General features: G+C 35.4%; 1 protein-coding gene across 12 annotated transcripts in view; it reads right to left on the reverse strand.

Moving 5' to 3' along the window:
• Positions 1 to 21623, reverse strand: part of GTDC1 (glycosyltransferase like domain containing 1) — a 671515-nt gene that overhangs the window by 95509 nt on the left and 554383 nt on the right. For 11 of the 12 annotated variants that reach the window (XM_074215094.1, XM_074215107.1, XM_074215100.1 and 8 more), the window contains one exon: positions 19270 to 19501. In XM_074215094.1, the coding sequence (XP_074071195.1) occupies positions 19270 to 19501 (232 nt within the window). Of the gene's footprint in view, positions 1 to 19269; positions 19502 to 21623 lie in introns of those variants that run through there. The other variant, XM_074215104.1, reaches the window with a different exon arrangement.

The following is a 21623-nucleotide window of genomic DNA, read 5'->3' on the forward strand; positions in this document are numbered from 1 at the left end:
GCTTCAAAAACCAATATTCCCACAACAAAAGACAGTTAGACCCACTCCATTATTTTTTTCTTCAAAGCAATTTATTCTTCTTAGTATAAGAAGCAGTTTTTGCTAATGCATTCTAATTCATTAGCAATAAGTGGATCTGATATTAATAGATCTATGGCAATTCAGTTTCTCTGTGTCCAGATTCTTGGGGCAGTAAGTGTTTACACAAGGAAAGCTCAAAAAATTCATTTTTTAAAAAAGTCTATAAAATTAAATGGATTTTTTCCAAAACCCATAAGAGTTAAAATATCTGAGGATATGTAGATGTATGAATGAATAAGAATATATTAATATGTAAGAAATATTGTGTTAAGTGCTAGAATATAAGTAGAGATGCAAAACTAATCTCTACCTTCAAGAAACTTACATTCTTATGGGGCGATTCAGCACAGGTAAGAGTTTTAAGTTGTAACTTAGATGAAAAACTCTGTGGTCATCAGGGTTTAGGATATTGATGCATCTTCTTTAGTGTGATTTCCATTAATAAGACCACACTAATTTGCCCTTAGTGTCAGAGATTTCAGTGGCAAGAATTTTCTTTTTAGAATCCTTAGTATCTGCAGCTGCTGAATTAACTGAAGTACAGTGTCTTCCTACAAGTACCAAGGAAAATCTCCACAAAGATTGCTTCCCTAGGCTGTGGCTGTTGGAACTAAGCTAGGCAAGGTAAGTGGTCTGGTGTTCTTTTATTCCTAAGGCACATGGGACTACCTGCCCATTGGTAACTAGTAAAGCTATTAGGTTCCTTTTCCTCAAGAATTGCTCTCAACTGTGACTACAAGGGCTAATCTGGAAAGAGGACCAATGTTCTGAGGAGCATAATTACTTCCAGGGCACTTAAGCCCAGACACCTGGGCTCTCTTTATCAAAATCTGAAGGGAAGTGGTGGTTGAGGTGGTTTGATCTGCTTGGAACATTCATCCCTTCTGTTTTTTCCCTCAGCTCAGCTTCAGCTAAACTGGCTTGCCAGCTATATTGGTAGCAGCTGGTTAGTGGCTGATATAAGAGGATGAAGGCATAGAATCCCCTTTTCCAAAATGTTTGCTCATAACAATAACAAATTTACAAGTGCTAAAAGTTTGCAAATTACTGTACCTATATTTTCTCATCTGATCCTGCCAACAACCCTATGAGACGGGTACTATTATCCTGATTTTACAGATTGGGAAACTGAGTCTGAAATAGATTAAGTGTGGCCCAAGATCATATAGCTAGTAAGTTTCTAAAGCAGGACTCAGATCTTCCTGACTCCAAACCCACCATTCTTCTGTGTGTGTGTGTGTGTGTGTGTGTGATAATATTTTTAATCTATTTTTTATTTTGCAAAATAAAAATTGGCATGTACATAGAAAAACATGAAAGGATTCATAATATAAAACAAATTTTGATTTCAAGATATCCTATACAATAAATATTACACATTGTATTCAAAATTGTCCATCTTTTCTTTGCTTCCCTATAAGTATTTTCCTATTTCTACTGTGCACCATTTTAAAAAAATTTCTACTCCTCCCCCAGTACAGCTATAACTAAGCATGGATAAAGATAGATGGATAGATAGATGATATGAATACATATATATATATATATACATATACACACATATATATCCATATATAAACATTTATATGTATATATACCCTGTATATACATATATAGAGATACATAGAGATATAGATACATATACAGATATATTTTGGATTGTGTGATTATCATTTTTATAATATTTTCTGACAGCAACAACCCCTCCTCATTCCTTTACTCTACTTCTGCTGGATACCTTGCCCTTCTATTCCTTAATCTATCATCTTTCTTTTTTTTCTATCATCTTTCAAATAATCCCTCCCTTACACATCATTCTATATTCTCTTTTCCATTAATCTATACACCCTTATCCTATTTCCTTACATTCAAACTCCTTTCCCTCCCTATCTCATTTATTTCTGAGTTTAGAAGATTTTTATAGTCATATACATCTAGATATACATGTGTGTATGTATGTATGTGTATTATTCCCTCACCATTCCTGATGAGAGTATATTTTCAGAACAACCAATTCTCCTTACCAATCTTATTCTGTATCAATTCTTCTCACATTTCTTTATATGAGTGTAACTCTTTTTTTTCATCTTTTTTCTAGACCATTTTACTTTTAAGAATCCTAGCCTACTCAGCTCTACTCCCATCCTTCCCTCTAACTATCCAATTATTAATAACAGTCTTGGACATGTGGTTTACATATTTATAGATAACAAAAAAATTTGTCCTTATTAGTCCCTTGCAATTAATCTTTGATGTTTTCCTTATATTTCTTTTGGTTCTTGCATGTAGATCTTCTATTAAGTTCTGATCTTCATCCCAACAAAATCCTGAAATTCTGGCAATTTGTTGTATGTCCATTTTTCTTCATTCAGGATTATGCTTTGTTGGTTAAAATATTTTTGACCACAACCCCAGTTTTTTTGTTGTTCGATATGTCGTGTTCCAAGACCTGCCATCTTTCAAAGTAACCACTGCTTGGTCTTGTATAATTCTAAGTGTGGTTCTACCACACTTGGATTTTTTTTTTTACTTTGTTGCTCTTAATATTTCTCCTTAACCTGAGGGTTTTGGAATTTTGCTATGATATTCCTGTCAGTGGTCTTCTTAGGATCCCTTAAGGTGATGATCAGTGAATATTTTTTCTATCTCTGTTTTTTCTCTCTTATTCTAACATTTCAGGACAATTTTCTTTATTTTATATTATTTTATCAAGATTCTTTTTTTTATCTCAGCTTTCAAGTAGTCCAAGTATCCTTATGTTTTCTCTTCTTGATCTGTTCTCCAAGTCTGTTGTTTTTCTTACAGACTGCTTCACCTTCTTTCCTATTTTTTTCCATTCTTTATATTTTGTTTTTATTATTTCTTCTTCTCATAACTTCACTGGTTTCTAATTTTCGGAGTCATTTTCTTCATTAAGTTTCTGGATCTCCTTTTCCAGTTTGTTTACTTTTTTCTTTCTTTTCTTATTCTTCTTAGATTTTTATTTTTTTTGTTTTCTTCAATATCTCTTATTTGACTTTAAAATCTTTTTTGAGTTCTTTTTAAGCAAGTAGCCATTTGACATTACTCTTTTGGGTAGGAGAAGCTTTTTTTGCATCAACACCATTTTTTTGAAGATGAACCCCAGTCTTCTCTTTTCCCATAGCAACTTTCTATGGTTGGGTTCTTTCTCCTTTGCCTGCTCATTTCTTTTTTTTTTCCTTTGGGGGGGGTTGCAAGGCAAATGGGGTTAAGTGACTTGCCAAAGGCCACACAGCTAGGTAATTAGTAACTGTCTGAGGCTGGATTCGAACTCAGGTACTCCTGATTCCAAGGCCAAGGCTCTATCCCCTGCGCCACCTAGCCACCCCTGCCTGCTCATTTCTAAATACTTTAGCAGCTTTTTCTTATGCTGGCTTCTAGTCCTACACTGTGGGGGATTGTGTCTCTTGTCTCTGGGGATTTGTCCTGTGCCCAATCTATGCACTCCTTTTCATTTCCAAACCACAGCTGTGGTACCTTAGTACATCTAACTGTTTCAAGGAGCCACCCTGGAGGTCTTTGCACTTCACTCAGCCAGCAAAACCTCAGGATTCTTTAGATCTTCTCAGATTGTCCCTCAGAAAGGACACTGTTCTTCCAGTAACTTTTGTTTGTTTTTGCCTCTCTACTTTAATCTGAGGTGTTTTTTGACTTGTTAGTGAAGGAAATCAGGAGAGCTTGGAATTTTCTGACCTACTCTGCCATTCCATCCAAGACTCCCCTCCAAGTTCATCATTCTTACTCCCTTAGATGGATAATAAAGGCTGGAGTGATAATAAAGGATGGGTAATAAAGAGAAGGACTGGAGGTATACTAAATTAAATTAATTCAGTCACTGGCTACCCCTTTACTTATACCTCCAGGGTTTAGTATCATGCCTTGAATAGTATAGGAGCCTAATATATATTTATTGTAATGAACTGTTGAACTGTGTTTATTGTTCATGTGTTGTAATTCAAAGAGACAGAATATTTAGTGAATGCTTTACTGAGGGTTAATGAAACAATATGGTCAGAAATTTCACAAGATGGCACAAAAGTTTGCGATCTGCAATGACAGAGGGATGACTATCAAAAGGATTAAAATATCATTAAAGAAGTTTGTAGTAGTGGCTAGAGGAATGGCCTCAAAGACAGTTTCATATTCTACCTCTGATTCAGATTCGCTTAATGACCGTGGACAAGTCACTTTGCCTCTTAGGGTTGATTTGCAGAGAATGCTCAACCTGCAATAGTTGAGGGAATTTATCCATCTGGAAGTTTCCTATACCAGTGAAATCACAGGTCCAGTGCCTCTCCCCATTAAAGTCTCAATCCTATGCAGGTGCATGTATGACTCTACCTTGCCCCAGAAATTTCTTAATCCTAGAAGTTCATTCTACCACCCAGGAATTTGTACATTGGAATTACTGTCCTGGCATCTCTCCCTCTGATTTAGACTGTTCCTCTTAGGAACTCCACTTGAGGATGTGCAAGGAACATGCCCATCAGGGTATTTCTCTCTGCTTCCCCATCATGACTTCTCTCATACCTGACCTTCTTCACTGCCAACCCCCCACCCCAGCTTCCTTTTATATGCCATCTTCCCCAATTAGAATGTAAGCTCCTTAAATGCAAGAACCTCCCTTCTAAGGGGGCAACTGGATGGTGCAGTGGACCATCTAGAGTTGGGAGAACCTGAGTTCAAATCTGAATTCAGACAGTAATAATGACCTAGCTGTGTGGCCTTAGGCAAGTCACTTAACTCCATTGCCTTAAATAAATAAAAAAATAAAGAAAAAGTTCAAAAGATATGAATAGATAGTTTTCAAATGAAAAAATAAAATCAATATATAATCATATGAAAAAAATGCTCCAAATCATTATAGATTACAGAAATGCAAATTAAAAGAACTATGAGGCACTACCTCTCACCTGTCAGATTGGCTAAGAGGAGAAAAAGGGAAAATGATCAAAGTTGGAGAGGCTGTGGGAGGATTGGGACATTGAGGCATTGCTGGTGGAGTTATGAAAGGATCCAACTATTCTGGAGAGCAATATGGAACTATGCTCAAAGAGCAATAAAACTGTTAATTTCCTTTGGCCCAGCAATTCCAATCCTAGGCCTATATTCAGAAGAAATCATAAAAAAAATGGGAAAAGTCCCACATGTTCCAAATTATTCATAGCAGTTCATTTTAGAGTATCAAAGAATTGGAAATTGAGGGGATGCTCATCAATTGGGGAATGGATAAATATATGGAATACTATTGTTCTATAAGAAACCATAAATGGTCAAACTCTAGAGAAGCATGGAATGAGTTACAGGATCTGATGCTGAGTGAAGGGAGTAGAACCAAGAGAACAATGTGCACATTAACAACAACATAGATAGATGTTCAACCTTGATGGAAGCAGCTCTTCTCAGCAGATCAGAGAGCTACAATAGCCACATTAGACAGGCTATGGACAATTCTATCCCCATCCAGAGAAAGAAAAACTAAACTAAACTAAAAACCCTTCAGTATCCAATGAACATTTAATAAAAATTATCTCTTATGTATCTCTTTCCCTTAAGTCTAATTCCTCACACTGAAAATGACTAATGTGTAAACATATTTATCAAAAATATATATATATACAATGCTAAACTGACCGTTCCCTGGTCTACATTCTCCCAATAAAACTATAGAACACTTGTAAGCACTGTATGTGCATTTTATATGTAAAATATGCAAATATATAGGTTTTGACTTAGATTGTGCTGGATGGGGAGGGGAGAAAAGTGAAATAATGCCAGAAATGTATTTATTAAGTTATGCTTAACTTTTAGATTTCAGAGAACTTTGACTTAGAGCTAAAAGAAGGCCACTGGGATTCATTGAGCAGGCAAAGTGACAAGGTCAGAACAGTACTTTAGCAAAAATCACCTTGGCAGCTAAACTGAGGATAGCTCAAAAAAAAGGGAGAGGCTTGAATTGAACCAGTCAAAAAGTTATTGCACAATTCCAGGCAACAGATTGGTGGCTTTGTGAGTACAAAGAAGGGAATGTATGTTTGTATGTAAGTATGCATATATAATATACATAATATATATATATATATATTATGTTATATTGGTGTGAAGGAAGAATGGCAATGTTTGGCATCAGACATATACATGTTCACAGAGAAGTAAATATAGAATTTGTACATAGCAAACGTATTATCATAGAGCCAACTCTAATTCCTAGGGTCTAGCAACTAGGAGAAATCACCTCTTGAATGAGGTGACACTTGAGATAAGCCTTGAAGAGATATAGTCCATTTGGCTTCTGGATAGCTTTAATAATTCAAAACATTTTCCTGATATTGAGTCTAAATTTGCTATTTGGCAACTTCCCCTCTCTGTTTACTCTGCTGTGACCAAGAAATCAGGACAAATTCTCTTCCACAAGATGGCCCTTCAAGTACTTGAAGAAAATTATCATGTCCTTTCCCCTCTACTTTCTCTTCCCCAGACTCATGCCCAGATTAAATGTATGATTTTGGTCCCATTAACCTGAGAAAACTCGAAGTGAGTAAACCAGGCAAAAATACTTCCCCGTCTTCCCTACTACTAACCACCACCCTACTGTCAACCTTCCCCTTCTTGTAACCATATTCCTCACTTCTTTCTACCTCCAGATTAATCATTAATAATAGGTACTAATTGTCCAGCATTTTGAGAGACAGTATGATACAGTGGAAAGAATATTGGATTTGGAGTTCAAGGACCCAGTTTTGAATTGCAGGTCTTTTTCTTATTCCTTGTCTGACCTTAGGCAACTGATCCTCTCAGTCTTAGTTGCTTTCTTTATAAGTTGTGCATGATGGACCAGATGACCAAGAGTCTTTCAGATGTGACGCAACAAAGCTGTCTTTGGCAAGAGATACCTTTGTTAAATGATCTTGTGATAGCTCTTTCCAACTTTTAGGCCTTATGATCTCAAAGACCTGCACCAGGAGCACAGAGAAAGAGGTTGGGTAAAACTAGTGAAGGCTCCTTTCTGCTCAGTCAGAATTGTAGTGGGACAAAGCCTTTCAGCTGGGGCCCTGTAACCATCCCCCTCCCCACACCGCTCACTGTGTACTTGCCAATCTGAAGCTGAGACAGGCTTTCGAATTTTGGCAAGCTGCCAGAGGAGGGTGCTCTCTTGTTAAGTGAAGACCCTCCAAGAAGAGAGAGAAGAAACAGACAAATAAGAATCCTCTTTACCTTACATCTTCCTTCAAACCTGAAAGGGGAGACATTGTGGTGTTTCTCCGTTTTGTTTTTGTCTCATTCTGTCATTCTCTAGTCCTTTTACAATGGCAACAACAATGCTCTTGTCTAAATGATTTCACAGGCTATTATTCAGACACTCAACTTTTAACATTTCAATTTTGTCATTCTGTTGCCACACAAAAGGTGCACTTCTACAGTATAATGTTCTAAGAATTATGTCAATGATTAGTGATGGCTTTTAACATCAATTTGATCATTAACAACTACATTATCTGAGGCATAATCAGTACCTCTGCCTATTGTGCAATATGATCCTGCGGGTTTCGGAAACAAATAGGACAATCCACTTATGACACTTCATAAAAATATTTATACTGTAATAAAAGAACAAAGAAAAAGGAAGTAGTTGGGAAACTGAATCAGAAATGAAAACATTGCCTTATATTTTGTTCAAAAGGTAAGCTTTAAAGAACAAACAAAAAACAGTTTAGTACTACAGTATCCCCATAACACCACATTTTTTGTCATAGAGACAAACAGACATAATTTCAGAGATTATTGCAGTGGAGTATTACAAAAAAAGAGTACATTTCAAAAAGAGCATTTCCAAGCTTAAGAACTGACAAGGAATTGGAAATCAGAGATGTAATGGTTTCATAGGTTTGTTCCCTTCTCTTTTTTTTTAACACTAACCTGTTAAAGGTTTTGATTAAAAAAACTTTGCCTTCTCTTCACATGAGAAATTATTCACAAAGAAATGATGATATATTTATTTTTATAAAAATATTTTTATTTACATGCAGGGCATTTCCTGTCCCCATAAACATCTTTTTTCTGCTCTACTTCCAAGTCATTCCACATGTCATTTTTCTTTCCCAGAATTTTTCTACCCTCTTACATCTTAATTAAGCTTATTCCTTTAAAACTAAACTTGACTCATTTTATTATTATTATTATTATATATCAAGAACACATATAGGAATATATCTTTGGGCAACAAAATATTCACACCAAAAAAAATCCAAGACTACAACTAATATCAAGAACTATTTTCAACATGAAAAAAAGTATATAATGAAAGAAATGTTATGTATATAAGGAAATCTGCCAAAATGTTAGTAAAGGCCAGATGGTTAATGTTTGATTTGATGATTCCCTGATTTTTTTAATTTGAAAAATAAGACATAAAATTTTTAAAAATTCTGTTCTAATCATTATGGTCAAATCCCTTTTCCTATAAGATACAATTATCGAAGAAGACCAAAATGACATCACTTTGAGAAAAATTACAGTGTGTCTGACTGAAGATGATCAGTCCAATATGAACTTGGAATTCTCTTCCATAAGATAGGCACAAATAATCCATGTGAACACCTGGGGTGGGTTCTCTAAACTTACATATGTAACATTTTCTTTGAGCAGCTTCAATTTTACCCTTCTCAAAGAGCACAGAATCCTCACTAGTGAGGGCACACCATACTGAACAATCCTGTGCCAGTATCTCCCATGCTGCACAATTAATTCCAACATTCTTCAGGGTGTCCCAGTATTGCTTCTTCTGACCCCCTTGTGAGTGCTTGCCCTATGTGAGTTCTACATAAAACAGTCTTTTGGCAAATGTACACCTGGCATTCTAAAAATGTGTCCAGTCCATTGTAGTTGCACTCTCTGTAGTAATGTTGGAATGCTTGGCAGTTTAGTTTGAGAAAGGAACTCAGTGTCTGGTATCTTCTCCTGCCAGGTGATCTTCAGAAGCTTCCTAAGACAATTTAAATGGAAGCAACTCAGGTAGACAGTTCAGGTTTCATAGGCATATAGCAATGAAGTCAGCACAATGTCTCTGTAGACTTTCAATTTGATAGTTAGTCTAATACCTCTCCTCTCCTACACTTTCTGAAACCTTCAAAAACTGAACTAGCTCTAGCAATGCATGACAATTGTCAATGTTGTACCTCCCTGGAAAGAATACTGCCAAGGTAAGTGAACTTGTCCTCAGTATTCAAAACTTCTCCATTTGCTATAATTGATGGTGCCACATAAGGATGGTGTGATGCTGGCTGATGGAGCACCTGTGTTTCCTTGGTGTTAATTGTTAGTCCAAAATTAGCACAAACAGCAAAGAATCAATCTATATCTTCATAGGAAAGATAATGCAGATTAATGGGGAAAAGGACTCAATGTAGAATCAGGAGTCTTGGGTTTGAATTCTGATCTGATATAGGGTAACTATGTGACCTTGGGCAAGTCATCTCAGCCTGAGTTCCAATTTCCTCCATTCTATAAATTGGGACATGCTTTGCAACTTTTTTTAGTTTTTACAAGACAATGGGGTTAAATGGCTTGCCCAAGGCCACATAGCTAGGTAATTTTTAAGTGTCTGAGGCTGGATTTGAACTCAGGTACTCCTGACTCCAGGGTCAGAGCTGTATCAACTGCACCACTCAGCCACCCCCTTGCAACTTTTAAAGGTATTATTACTAAACCAAATTCCAAAGTTTATTCAGGTACAGAGATATCCATGCCTTGTACCTGAATGAGAAGTAATGTGAAGCAGGCAAGAGTGTGGCAGAGGGGAAATTTAGTTTTTTCAAGCACTGGAGTCTCATGAGACTCTACAGTAGCTTTGGGTGCTTCTGATTCCTAGCTTCAAGAGAGAAATTGAACAATACCAAACCATACTTTGGGTTTCTGAAGGGAGGCTAAGACTCTGAGAAGTAACTAACATAAGAAGGGCTAGCAGTATCCATCATGTCCTTTTTTAAACTTGCTACAGCTACAGACTTTGGGGACTATCCCATAGGGTGAGATAATGGACTACCTCTTGGTTGAGTTGAATTTTCTCTTTCCTAATTAGAGAGTTCCTTCTCTCTGTTTTATCTTGAGTATATTCCTTTATTTCTATTTTTTCTGATCTATTTTACCTTTTACATGGCTAAATGGGTTTCTTTGCTATTAGTTATGTATGTTCATCATTGTACTAGTATTTTAGTAGGAAGGGAGTCAATTCCCTTACTTGGATAAAAAGCTTGAGTCTTTCTTCACCATTAATTAAAAGGAATCAGAAGTTTAGCTTGAAAATTTTCATCCTGAGTCTAGACTAATAATAACAATAGATATGATTCTAGTCCAACAGCCCCTTTCTTTGAGGAGAGCAGAGTAGTGGCCTCTGACCCTGCCCTTCTGCTTACCTTTCTGCATGAAACTAAAGTTTCCCTAAGAGAAAGTTAGGTATTTAAGAGACTAGAGATGTCTATGTTGCCTCACATCAAGAACCTCATGCTATAAGTGGGAGACAGCCTCACCAAATATATAAATGTGATCATTTCTCTTCCCTCTAGTTATACCTTAAAATAAAAAGTTAAAGTAGGGTAATTCTTGTCTTTTACAGACTTTTTAAAACTACCTCATTCATTTGTAACAAGTTTTGAGATTACAATCCAAACTTCCTTCCAATCATCACAGGTTGGATTTTCAGAAGGGGGCTACTTGTAGATACCCTTGAGTTTCTAGGGGTAAACACTGAGGGATTCAGAGAATTTTTCCTAGATCTCTAACTCATAAGACCTCAATAGCATGATGTCTTCTCATGATAATAAATTAGCATTAATTAGTCAGCAAGATAATTATCTTTTAGACAAGGGGTTTTCCTAAAATGGTCTAAAAACACTTGGTATAAAACATCTCCCAAAAGGCTTATGACACATTCTCCCACAAAGACATGAAGAGCTCTGGGGAAAGTTGGCTCAAACTTAGAGAGCATATGTAGCAAAGAGGTGACTCAACTCAGGTTTGCTGTAAGTTCATTTCGCCTTTTGTGGAATCCTCAAAAGTGCTTCACAGGTATGGTGTAGCTTTCTATTGATGTCCTAAGGCTGATTTTTCTGAATCTGTTTATTTTGTTCCCAGTTCCCCTTGCTGACACTGATGCTAGTTCTAACATTCTGGGGACACTACTAAGACACTGATAAGAATTCCAGACCTTTCAAAATTTAATGGAAGGTTAGGAAGAAATTGAGGCTCTCCTCCCCGACCCAAGCAAATCCCTCACAGGGTCCTGGCTAGAACTTTTTTTTCCTAGCTCACCCTTCCAATTTCTAGGATCAGAACTAGCTTGCTTTGTTATAGTAGACCTATGAGTCACCTAGTCAAGGGTCATAGGACATAGGCCAATTCCAATACATTTCCTGTGCATCTCATTTCATCTCATCTATGATCATAAGCATCTTTCCCACTTGATTAACTACATTGTCTGAACTTAATTTAATGCCTTTGATTGATTAATTCAATAGAGATAGCTAGACCAAGTTCACACCTAGTTCATACCTCTAATTGACTCATTCAATCATGAATTCCAGGCACTCTGTAATTATTAAGGCAGAGTTATGGCACACCCCCTCTTATACATTTAACCAACCTAAGTTTGTTTAAATGTCCAGTGGGATGTGATTGGCATATTTAGAAATCTTCCTTCTGTTATATTAATGATGATTACCTTGAGTCAGTTTACCTGGATGTATTGTACAGGTGCATAGAGATTCAGATTAAAATAATGGAAAGAATAATCTTCTAGCTTTGAAAGAGGCAAATTCAGAAGAGGAAGGGCAGTCATAGATACATAAAATCTTAGATGTTATTTTAGAGCCATTAGTCAATACTTCTGGAAACTCATAATAACTACTATCATTTATGTAAAGTCTTAGGATTATTAAATCATTTTACAAGTATTATCCCTCTTGACCCCCACAACAACTTTGTTAGTTTATAAAGAATCATTTCACAGATGAAGAAATTGAGGTTCAGAAAAATAAAGCGACTTGCCCCAGTCATACAAGCCAAAGAGCATCAGAGATATTAAATACAGGTATCTCCTGATTCTAATTCTAATATCACATACAAACATATTAAGATTACAAAGGGAAAAAATAATTAATGTTCATATTTGATAAAGAAAACAATTATTTCTTTCCATACCCAAGCATATAATAGCACAAATTATCATTTTATCAGCAAAACAACCACCCTGGTAAGTTCTCTGCCCAACCCCTTTGAATACTTCAGTCTGTTTTAGTCCCTATACCTGCCTTTAAGTGTTAGTAGAAAAGGGAAAAAATTAGGGCTAAAGAAATCTCAGAGGTCATTTAAGCCTAACAGTTCAATCATGCTGCAAACTTCTTGCATAAAGGATTATACATTATGTGGAACCTTTTGTCTAAAGTGACTTTTACTTGATCCTAACAAAATCAAGGTCTTTTAGCACCTGTAGCTTATCTAATGGACCAATTCTAAGTTAAGCAAAAATTATATCATTTATAGATAATATTATCTTTCAAACAAAAGTCATGAAAACATTGTCTGAAATTTGAAAATGAATTCTGGATTCACTGACAGATTCAGAGAGATCCACTCATGCACTTCTAAAAATCAAGAGATGCCAGTCCATCTCCTTCCTAAAGGTATATTAACATTAAACAGGCTTTCCCCTTCCCATTGTTCTGGTTTTATTTTCTCAGTTTACTAGATGACTAACATTTGGCTGTCTTTGAGAATGAAGGGCAAACAATATGTTTAACCATTAAAGGAAAAAAAGTAACCTTTATGAACTCCTGTCAAAAATATACTTAATAACATTTTAGAGATTAACAATAAAATATCCTTCAATTCTTTCTTCAAAAGTCCAATGGAAAGGCACAGATATAATATAATTATTCCAATATATGAAATAAAATGTCTCTTCCTCCCCCATATCCCCAAATGTTCTTTATTAATTGAGAATGTAGGTTCATAGTTCTATTTGTTTTAGATGTAGTTCATGCCAGTAAAGCCCACAGAAATGGTCTGACACGGGAACATAAAGTATATGTGAATATATTATAAAATGTGTGCATATATAATTAATGGATCAATTATTTAATAAGGTCTTAGTCATTTCTGTATGTTCACATAAAAGATATTGTATCTGATTGACCAATCTTCTCATAAACATGAGTTGCAATAAATGTGTATAACGTACATTTTTAAATAGTTTTAGTTACAATTATGGTAGCAATGATCAGTCAGTGAAAATATTTATAAAATATATTCAAATATTTAGTAAGTTCCACATTCAGTTTGCAGTTGCAGATAGAGGAATATTCTATGCATGCTTAGGTTTGAAATGTTTTTCCTCAAATTGATCGGAGATGGCATCAATGGTCCATTCCAACAATACACATCTGTATCTACCCATTCCTATACAACTCTTGCCCATACTTTTTCCTCAAGGTCACTACAGGATGGGTTCACCCCTTCTCTTACTACTTTGCAAAGAATGGTTATCACTGGTTCTTGATCAGTTCCTTTTTAAATTTATAAATCTCTTCAATAAATATTTTTTATTCTGGATCTTTCTTGAAGTTCTTTATTTGCTTTATATAACAACATAGTGGCACAGGCCCAGAGGAGTTGGGGGGAAAGGGAAAGAAACAAGAATTATTAAGTATCTCCCTATATGTCAGGTACCGTGCTGTGTTTTATAAATATCTCAGTTCACCCGAACATTAACAGTAGCATCATTCCATTCTTGTTTTATAGCTGAGGAAATTGAAACAGAGGTTAACTGACTTGCCCAGTGTCACATAGCTATATTGGAACTCAGGTGTTCCTGACTCCAGACCTAGCACTCTGTTCACCGAGCCATTTAGTTGGGTATCATTTTCTACTAAGAAGTTCCAGCTATGGCCTCAAGTGAACTGTGTATAGACTTGGGGGATTCTAGCCTCCAAAGAGAAAGGCCAAGCTCTTTCTCTCATTGTTTCTTTTACTCAAACCTTAAAAGATCAGGGGAAAAATTACTTAAAGAAAGTCTGTTTGACTCATGCCTAAGTTCTCCCTAGAAGAGAGTAGAAAGGTTCTCAATGTATAAGTATAGGGTAGTTATACATACACATGCTTAAAACACACATACACACAATAAATTTGTAAGACTATGTTGATAGTCTTAAAATATGAAACAACTCACAATTTCTATTGTACTTTCCTGGGAGGTTGATACAAAAAAAAAAATAAAATGCTTTGCAGGAATATAACTATTTCAACTTTGCTCTGCTCTGTCCAAACAATTCTCTCAAGATCTATATCTTTTTTATTTTTTATTTATTTTTTATTTTTGAATTTTACAATTTTTTATTTTTGAATTTTACAATTTTTCCCCTAATCTTGCTTCCCTCCCCCTACTCCCCATAGAAGGTAGTATGTTAGTCCTCACATTGTTTCCATGCTATACATTGATCTAAATTGAATGTGTTGAGAGAGAAATCATATTCTTAAGGAAAAAAAATAACATATAAGTGATAGAAAAATTAATGTGTTTTTTTTTAAATTAGAGGCAATTGTCTTTGGTCTTTGTCCAAACTCCACAATCCTTTCTCTGGATACAGATGGTATTCTCCATCTCAAATAACTCAAAATTGTCCCTTATTGTTGCACTGATGGCATGAGCAAGTCCATTAAACCTGATCATCAACCCCATGTTGCTATTTGTACAATGTTTTTCTGTTTCTGCTCATCTCACTCAGCATCAGTTCATGCAAATCCTTCCTGGCTTCTCTGAATTCCCATCCCTCCTGGTTTCTAATAGTACAATAGTGTTCCATAATGTACATATCAAGGTCTATGTCTTCTAACAAGCCAGGACATCTTGTCAGTGATCATTTTCTCTGAGAAAAATGTAGCTGCAAACAGTTTTACCTACTTCTCCTCAGTTTTGATTATGGGACTAAGGAACTTTTGAACTCTAGAGATAGTCCAGAAAAGATCACTGAAGATCACTATTTGGTCACTTTTGCCCACAGAATGAAACATAAATAGAAAGAAAAACAGGTCCAAGGTCCACACCCAGACTTGCCTAGATAGCATATGTGCCCTCTGTCATGTGAAAACAGATACCATGACTTGGTAAGAAGTCAGAGAAAATTTTGCACATTCAATGAACATGAAGAAAAAGCCAGAGGATAGTCTTTCTTTTTGAGGTCTGCTGAATGAACTGTTCATTCAGGTTCAGGTATCAGGCACCTCTTTAACATAGCCTTTCCGCCCCTACCCACCCCACCCCCACCCCCCACTAGGAGGCAATCAGGAGGAAGACAAAGAATTTTTTTTCATTCCAAAATCCTTCAGCACTGAGAAAATTTGTCTTAAGAAGTAATCAGAAGATCTCAGTTCAATTCAACATATGCTTCAAGTAGTGTTATCAAACCAGAAGATTTTCAGGGAAGGAGGGGAAATATTCTCTCCATTAATGTGTGCATTAGAGCCTGCTCACACCTACTGTGAGCTGGTACATACTCAATTTTTATTCTTAGAGAATGAAGCATTCTGTGAGTAACTGCCAGACAAAATGGACAAAATGTTGGTATTTTTTAAATTGAGCTTTCAAAATTTACAGAAAAGTTTGGGGGTAATTAAAGGAGCTCTTCATTTTCCCTTAGACAATATAGTCCATCATCCTCTACCTATTCAATTCTGTACCTAACTCATGTCTAGAAGACAATTAACTTTATTGAAAAAAATTTAGCACATTCAAATATTCCTCCTTTTTTTTTTACAACATCTGTAATTGAAAATATATAGTTTTCACTGAAAATTGTGTCTACTTGCTAGGTATAAAATGGCTATTAAAACTTTCTTAAGGGGCAGCTAGAAAGTATAGTAGAGCTCCAGTCCTGGAGTCAGGAGGACCTGAGTTCAAATTTGACCTCAGGCACTTAATAATTATCTAGCTGTGAGACCTTGGGCAAGCCAATTAACCCCATTGCCTTGCAAAAACCAAATTACAAAAAAAGCTTTCTTAAGTGTTAACTTAAAATTTCTTATTTTTAAACTGGATATTTTATTAATATTTTTTATTAAAGTCAACAAAATAGACAATCTGTTGTATTCACTGAGATGCATTCCTCCCTTGGAGAAAATCAAATGAACTACTGATAAATAACTAGGAAAAAATAAATAACAATTAAAAAAAAATTTAAGTTGGTATATATATATACATATATATATATGTATGTATGTATATAGTCCTACTCACAATGAAAGTCATATAGAGCTGCACCCCAAACCCAAAATGTTCAAGAGGCAGGTATTTCTTTGAGATTTCTTTTCCTTTTGAAGTTGATTTTCCTCTAAACATCTGAGGACTTACTTTGCATTCTTGCCTGGCAATGCCTTTGTTGATAACTTTTCAGTAATTCCATTATAGCAAATCACAGGGTTGTCAAATCTTCAAGGATCAGAAGATCATGAGTTGACAAGTAGCAGATGCACATAAAGAAATTTTAAATAATGTACATTCATTCCCCATGTGGCAGTCCAGAGAGTACCTATAACTTACTAATCGCAAAGGCAACCACATAGTAACAAAGAAGAGAACAAGCTACAATATTTACCATTTCTACCCCTTTTATTTAGTGAAGAATCAAAGAATTTTGGAGGATAAAAAAAGCAACCTCAGGTTTTAGACAAGCTGTTTCTGTTTAAGGACAGAAGTTTCAGTTAAAGTGTAGTATAATTGTGATGTCACTAAGCACAGTGAAAGCTGCAGGCACACAGAACATTTTCCTTGTAATACCACTACTGTAGGCAGATTTGAAACACTATAGCTTCTTCAGGCTATAATTATAACTGTTTGTTGCTTCTGTGGTTTCAAAGATAATAGAAGTTGTTCATAAAATTTATACAACACTGATGTGCTGCCTATAAAATATGGACTTGTCACATGCAAAATATTCCATTACCTATATTTCATAGGGAGAAGCAACTGAGAAACATACAGACCATCAAATTATGAATCCAGTGTTTCTTTACTAACAATTAGTGTCCAGAACTCATAGATATTACCAAAAACTCAATTTGGTTACGAAAAATTTCCTTAAGACCTCAGCATCTATTGCAAATACTTGGAATTCACAGCAAATATATTGAACACCGTAGGTTGTATTGTAACATTTAGCATTCAACCCAGCCAGAGAACAGACGGGAAAAAAAGGAACATAGATGTAAAAAGAGATAAAAGGCTTTCTGAAAGGAGAAAGAGATTCCAAACTCTACTCTAGATGGGTTTTTTTGCCCCCTTTATAATGGATTCTCCTCCCAGCTCTTTTAAGATAAATGCTGGCATCTAGTGCTTTCTACAGTGAAACCCAAAGTATATCAGTTAACTGTTGAATTGATATATTAAAAGCAACATTTCCATCTAGTCAGCCAGAACACAATTTTTTTGTCATTGGAAGCAAAGCACTTGAGTATCTCACTCATTAACTGATAATTGTTGATTGCCAGTTTTGCTGAGTGTCTTAGTTCAAAGTAAGAATGGTGAAATCAATGCTCCACCTGACAAATTTTCTAGGTAGTTAATTTTATTTTTTCTTAAGGAATGCAAGGACTTCCTTTTTTTGCAGCTGATCTAGCTTCTACAAGAATATCTGCACAGAATGTTGATATGGCAGCTATCTTTGGAAATCTAAGGTAGTTTTTGCAGGGTCTGTCAGTATTAACATCTCTATTTTAGCTGGGATTTTCATAGTTGGAATCCACAATAACAATTCTATCATCAATAATTGGGAGAACAGAGGTTAACCCACATGGATAAAAATGAAAGGAATAAGACACCATCTGGGCAACCAGAATCAAGGTAATGTTCACTTCCCTTTTCCTTTGACATAGCAAAGCTTAAATTTTTTTTAACTGAGATTCATTTTTAAGTAATATTAACATAATTAGAGATATTTATTCTAAAAGGCTTTCATTGAAGGATATAAGTAAACAGTAACCTTGCCCGACAACATAAAATTGCCTGGGAGATATCATCAACCTCACTTTGCAGACCAGAATGCACTGAAGGGAAAATCTAGGTGCTAGGTAATTTGTCTAAGGCTAGTCTGAGATTCATGTCTATGACACAGATCAGAATCTTTGAGTGTTGAATCCTTTAACCCTAGACAATGTAATTCCTATTAGAACATTTGCAGCCCTCATAAGAATTTTCCTTTAAGGCAGCAACTGTCTTCTGTTGATCCTGAAATTAATAACTGATGCTTCTGTGAGTTATGATGATGAAGGTGGTGATTAAATTTATCACAGATATGAAATTTTTAGAACTGAGGAAAAACATAATAAGATTAAACTATTTCAAACTTGGAAAACTTAGAACAATTTATTTGGTCCTCAGATGATTAATTTCATGTTAGTATTGTCCCATCATTGACAATTAAAGGATTTCACATTTTTTCTTTTCTAAACCTATAGAGTTCCCACTCAATCTGTTTCACAAATAAGAATGTTTTCATTTAAAGAGTACACATTTAAGAAAATAAATTATTAATTAGAAAGTGTCCAATCAAATTGTGATTTGAATGTAATGGAACAATTTTGTGTTGCAAAAAATACCACCAACAAATATGGAGGGTTTAGAGAAGCATTGGAAGACATGTGAACCAATACAAAGTAAATAGTCACAACTGTTGGTTTTCTGTTGTTTTGTAGTTGGGTCTGACTTTTTGTGATCCCATTTGGAGTTTTCTGGCAAAAATACTGGAATGATTGACCATTCCTTCTCCAGTTCATTTTTACACTTGAGGGAACAGAAGTAAAAAGGGCAAAGTGACTTGACCAGAGTCACACAGCTAATAAAAATGTCTGAAGCTGTATTTAAACTCACGTTTTTATGATTCCAACCCAGAGCTCTATGGTTGTGCCACCTAACTGCCCCCAGGTACTTATTAAATATATCCCATAAACAATAGATGCTTAATACACATCTGTCAAATGAATGTTAACAAATTATCCTCTATTTATAGAATGAGGATTATGGTCATTAAGAGAAAATGAGAGGGGAAAAAAAGTTTTTTTTTCTTTAACTTTCCTGCATTTTTTTCTCAATAACAAAGTATCGTTACACTGATGGATGCTTACCTGATTGCTTCCAAAGTCTGAGGCAATAGAATCTTTGAAGTGAAGATGAGGGTAACACCAACAATTCCAATCTTTTGCTCCCCAATATGGGCACATGCCATTCTCTGCTGTTCCAAAAGCCACTCCAGCATAAATTATGTGGCGTTACAATTGAGCTGGATGGAACCACTTGTTCAAGCTGATGTTTTGGCAAGTGATTTCTTCCTGGAGTGCTGTCAGGATTTTCCTGGCCCTGAAAAAATGGGCAACATTTCCTCAGATCTTACATTTCACTCCTTACGTATTTTCAATACTGAAGTTGTTCTGAAGGCAGCCATTCACGACAGAAACAACTCAGGCACCATGCACACATATTTTCTCACAAAGGCTACCATTTTATACATACACTAACTTGGCAGCCTTGCAGTGTCCACTGACCTCATAGGAATTAGAGTGGGAAGGGACCTAAGAAATCATCTACTCCAACCCCCCTCAGCTGAAAGATGAGAGAAAAAAATCGAGCTGCAATGTAATAATGAAAGTAGCACTGGATCTGAGTTTGAATCTCAATTTTATTATTCCCTGGGTAGGTCTCAACCTTTCTGGCCGTCAGTTACCTTAAATGCCAAATGGGGTAGTTTCTTACATTCTATGATTTTACAAAAATTGAAAGACTGAGTTTTATAGCATCAAAGTATGTTAGAGATAGAAGAGACTTTAAAAAATATTTTTAGTTCAATCCTCTCATTTCACAGATCAAAAAAGGCCAAAAAATTGAAATAACTTTCCTGAGGTCATGCCAAAATAGAGTAATATTTTTCATAAAGATTTTCAGATTTATGGAACTTGGAGAATAGAGAGATTAAGTGACTTGCCTCAAGTCAAAAAAGTTGTTGACCCAGGATTTAAATTCAGGCTTCTGACTTCAAATTCACTACTCTTTCTATCTCATCAAGATAATTCGGAGATAAAATGAAGTCTATAGAATCAACAGTAATTTCTATGTGGTTAAATTATTCTTCAAATTGTCCATTTGGTGATGTGCACATTTCTATGCTTAGAGACTCTTGGACACATAGTTTCTACCTTTTATTTCCTACATTTTCCATGTTGAATCCCAGCGTTAGCCCTGGAACACCACATAATCATTCTTATATCCTCCTCAGTAAAGAATTAAACTCTAAAAGTCCTTCACAATCTGGTTCCAGTCTAACTTTCCAGGATAATTTCATATTCCTCTAATTAACACTCTTCATTTCAAACAAATGCCTCTCTCAATCAATAAGCATTCATTAACCCCTACTAAGTGCCAAACACTGGTGATGCAATCAAAGAATGACACAATCTCAACTCTGAAATCAGTCAATCCACAAACCTTTATTAAGTACTTGGAATGTGACAGGCAGGCAACATGCTAAACTCTGGGCATAGCACATAAAAGATATGTGTTGAGATCTACACACGTTAATACATATGCATATACACATACATAAAGTGTAACATACATTCTAATGTGGGAGATAACAGGTAAAAAACTAAGCACATAAAGGATATAGTTGAAGATAATCTGAAAGTGGAAAGTATTAGCAGTTGGGGTGGAGGGAACCTAGAAATACCTCTGCAGAAAAATGGTATTTGAGTTACGACTTCAAAGAAACCAGAAAAATTAGGAGATAAAGTGAATGAACACTGTATATGTGAGTATGAGGAAAGGCTTCAAGGTGATGATTAAGCCATGCCTTAAAGGAAAAGAAGAATTCTATGAAGCCAGAGGAAGGAAGGATGTCAAACATACTAAGACTGGAAATGTATTGTTGAATGTAAGGAACAGGGGGAAAGCCAGGCTGGAGCCCAGAGTACTGGAAGAAGTAACATTAAAAGATTTTGAAGACAGGTTAATAATAAGATTATTATTTTAATAATAAGATTATTATTTTAATAATGATTATAATGAATAATAAAATTATAATAATGACAATAATATTTATATAGCATTTATTATGTGCCAGACACTATACTAATCACTTCACAATTGTTATCTCATTTAATATTCACAACCTTAGGAGGTAGATGCCATTATTATACCCATTTCACAGATGAGGAGATTGAAACAGACTTTGATTGACCTGCCTAGAATCTCATAGCTAGTAATACCTAGAGTCACATTTTAATTCAGATCTTCCTAATTCCAGGGTCCAGAACTCCATCAACTACTCAATATATCTGATTCCACAAAAAAGATCAACAGAAGAGTTTATATTTTAAGTTAGAGACAAGACAATGTCACTGGAAGTTTCATGATCAGAAAATGAGGACAAAGGATACTCTGCTAGAAATGGTCTCCCTATTGACCTCTACCTCAAAATATATTTTAA

Source organism: Macrotis lagotis, chromosome 1 (assembly GCF_037893015.1).
Source record: "Macrotis lagotis isolate mMagLag1 chromosome 1, bilby.v1.9.chrom.fasta, whole genome shotgun sequence".
Lineage (NCBI taxonomy): Eukaryota > Metazoa > Chordata > Mammalia > Peramelemorphia > Peramelidae > Macrotis > Macrotis lagotis.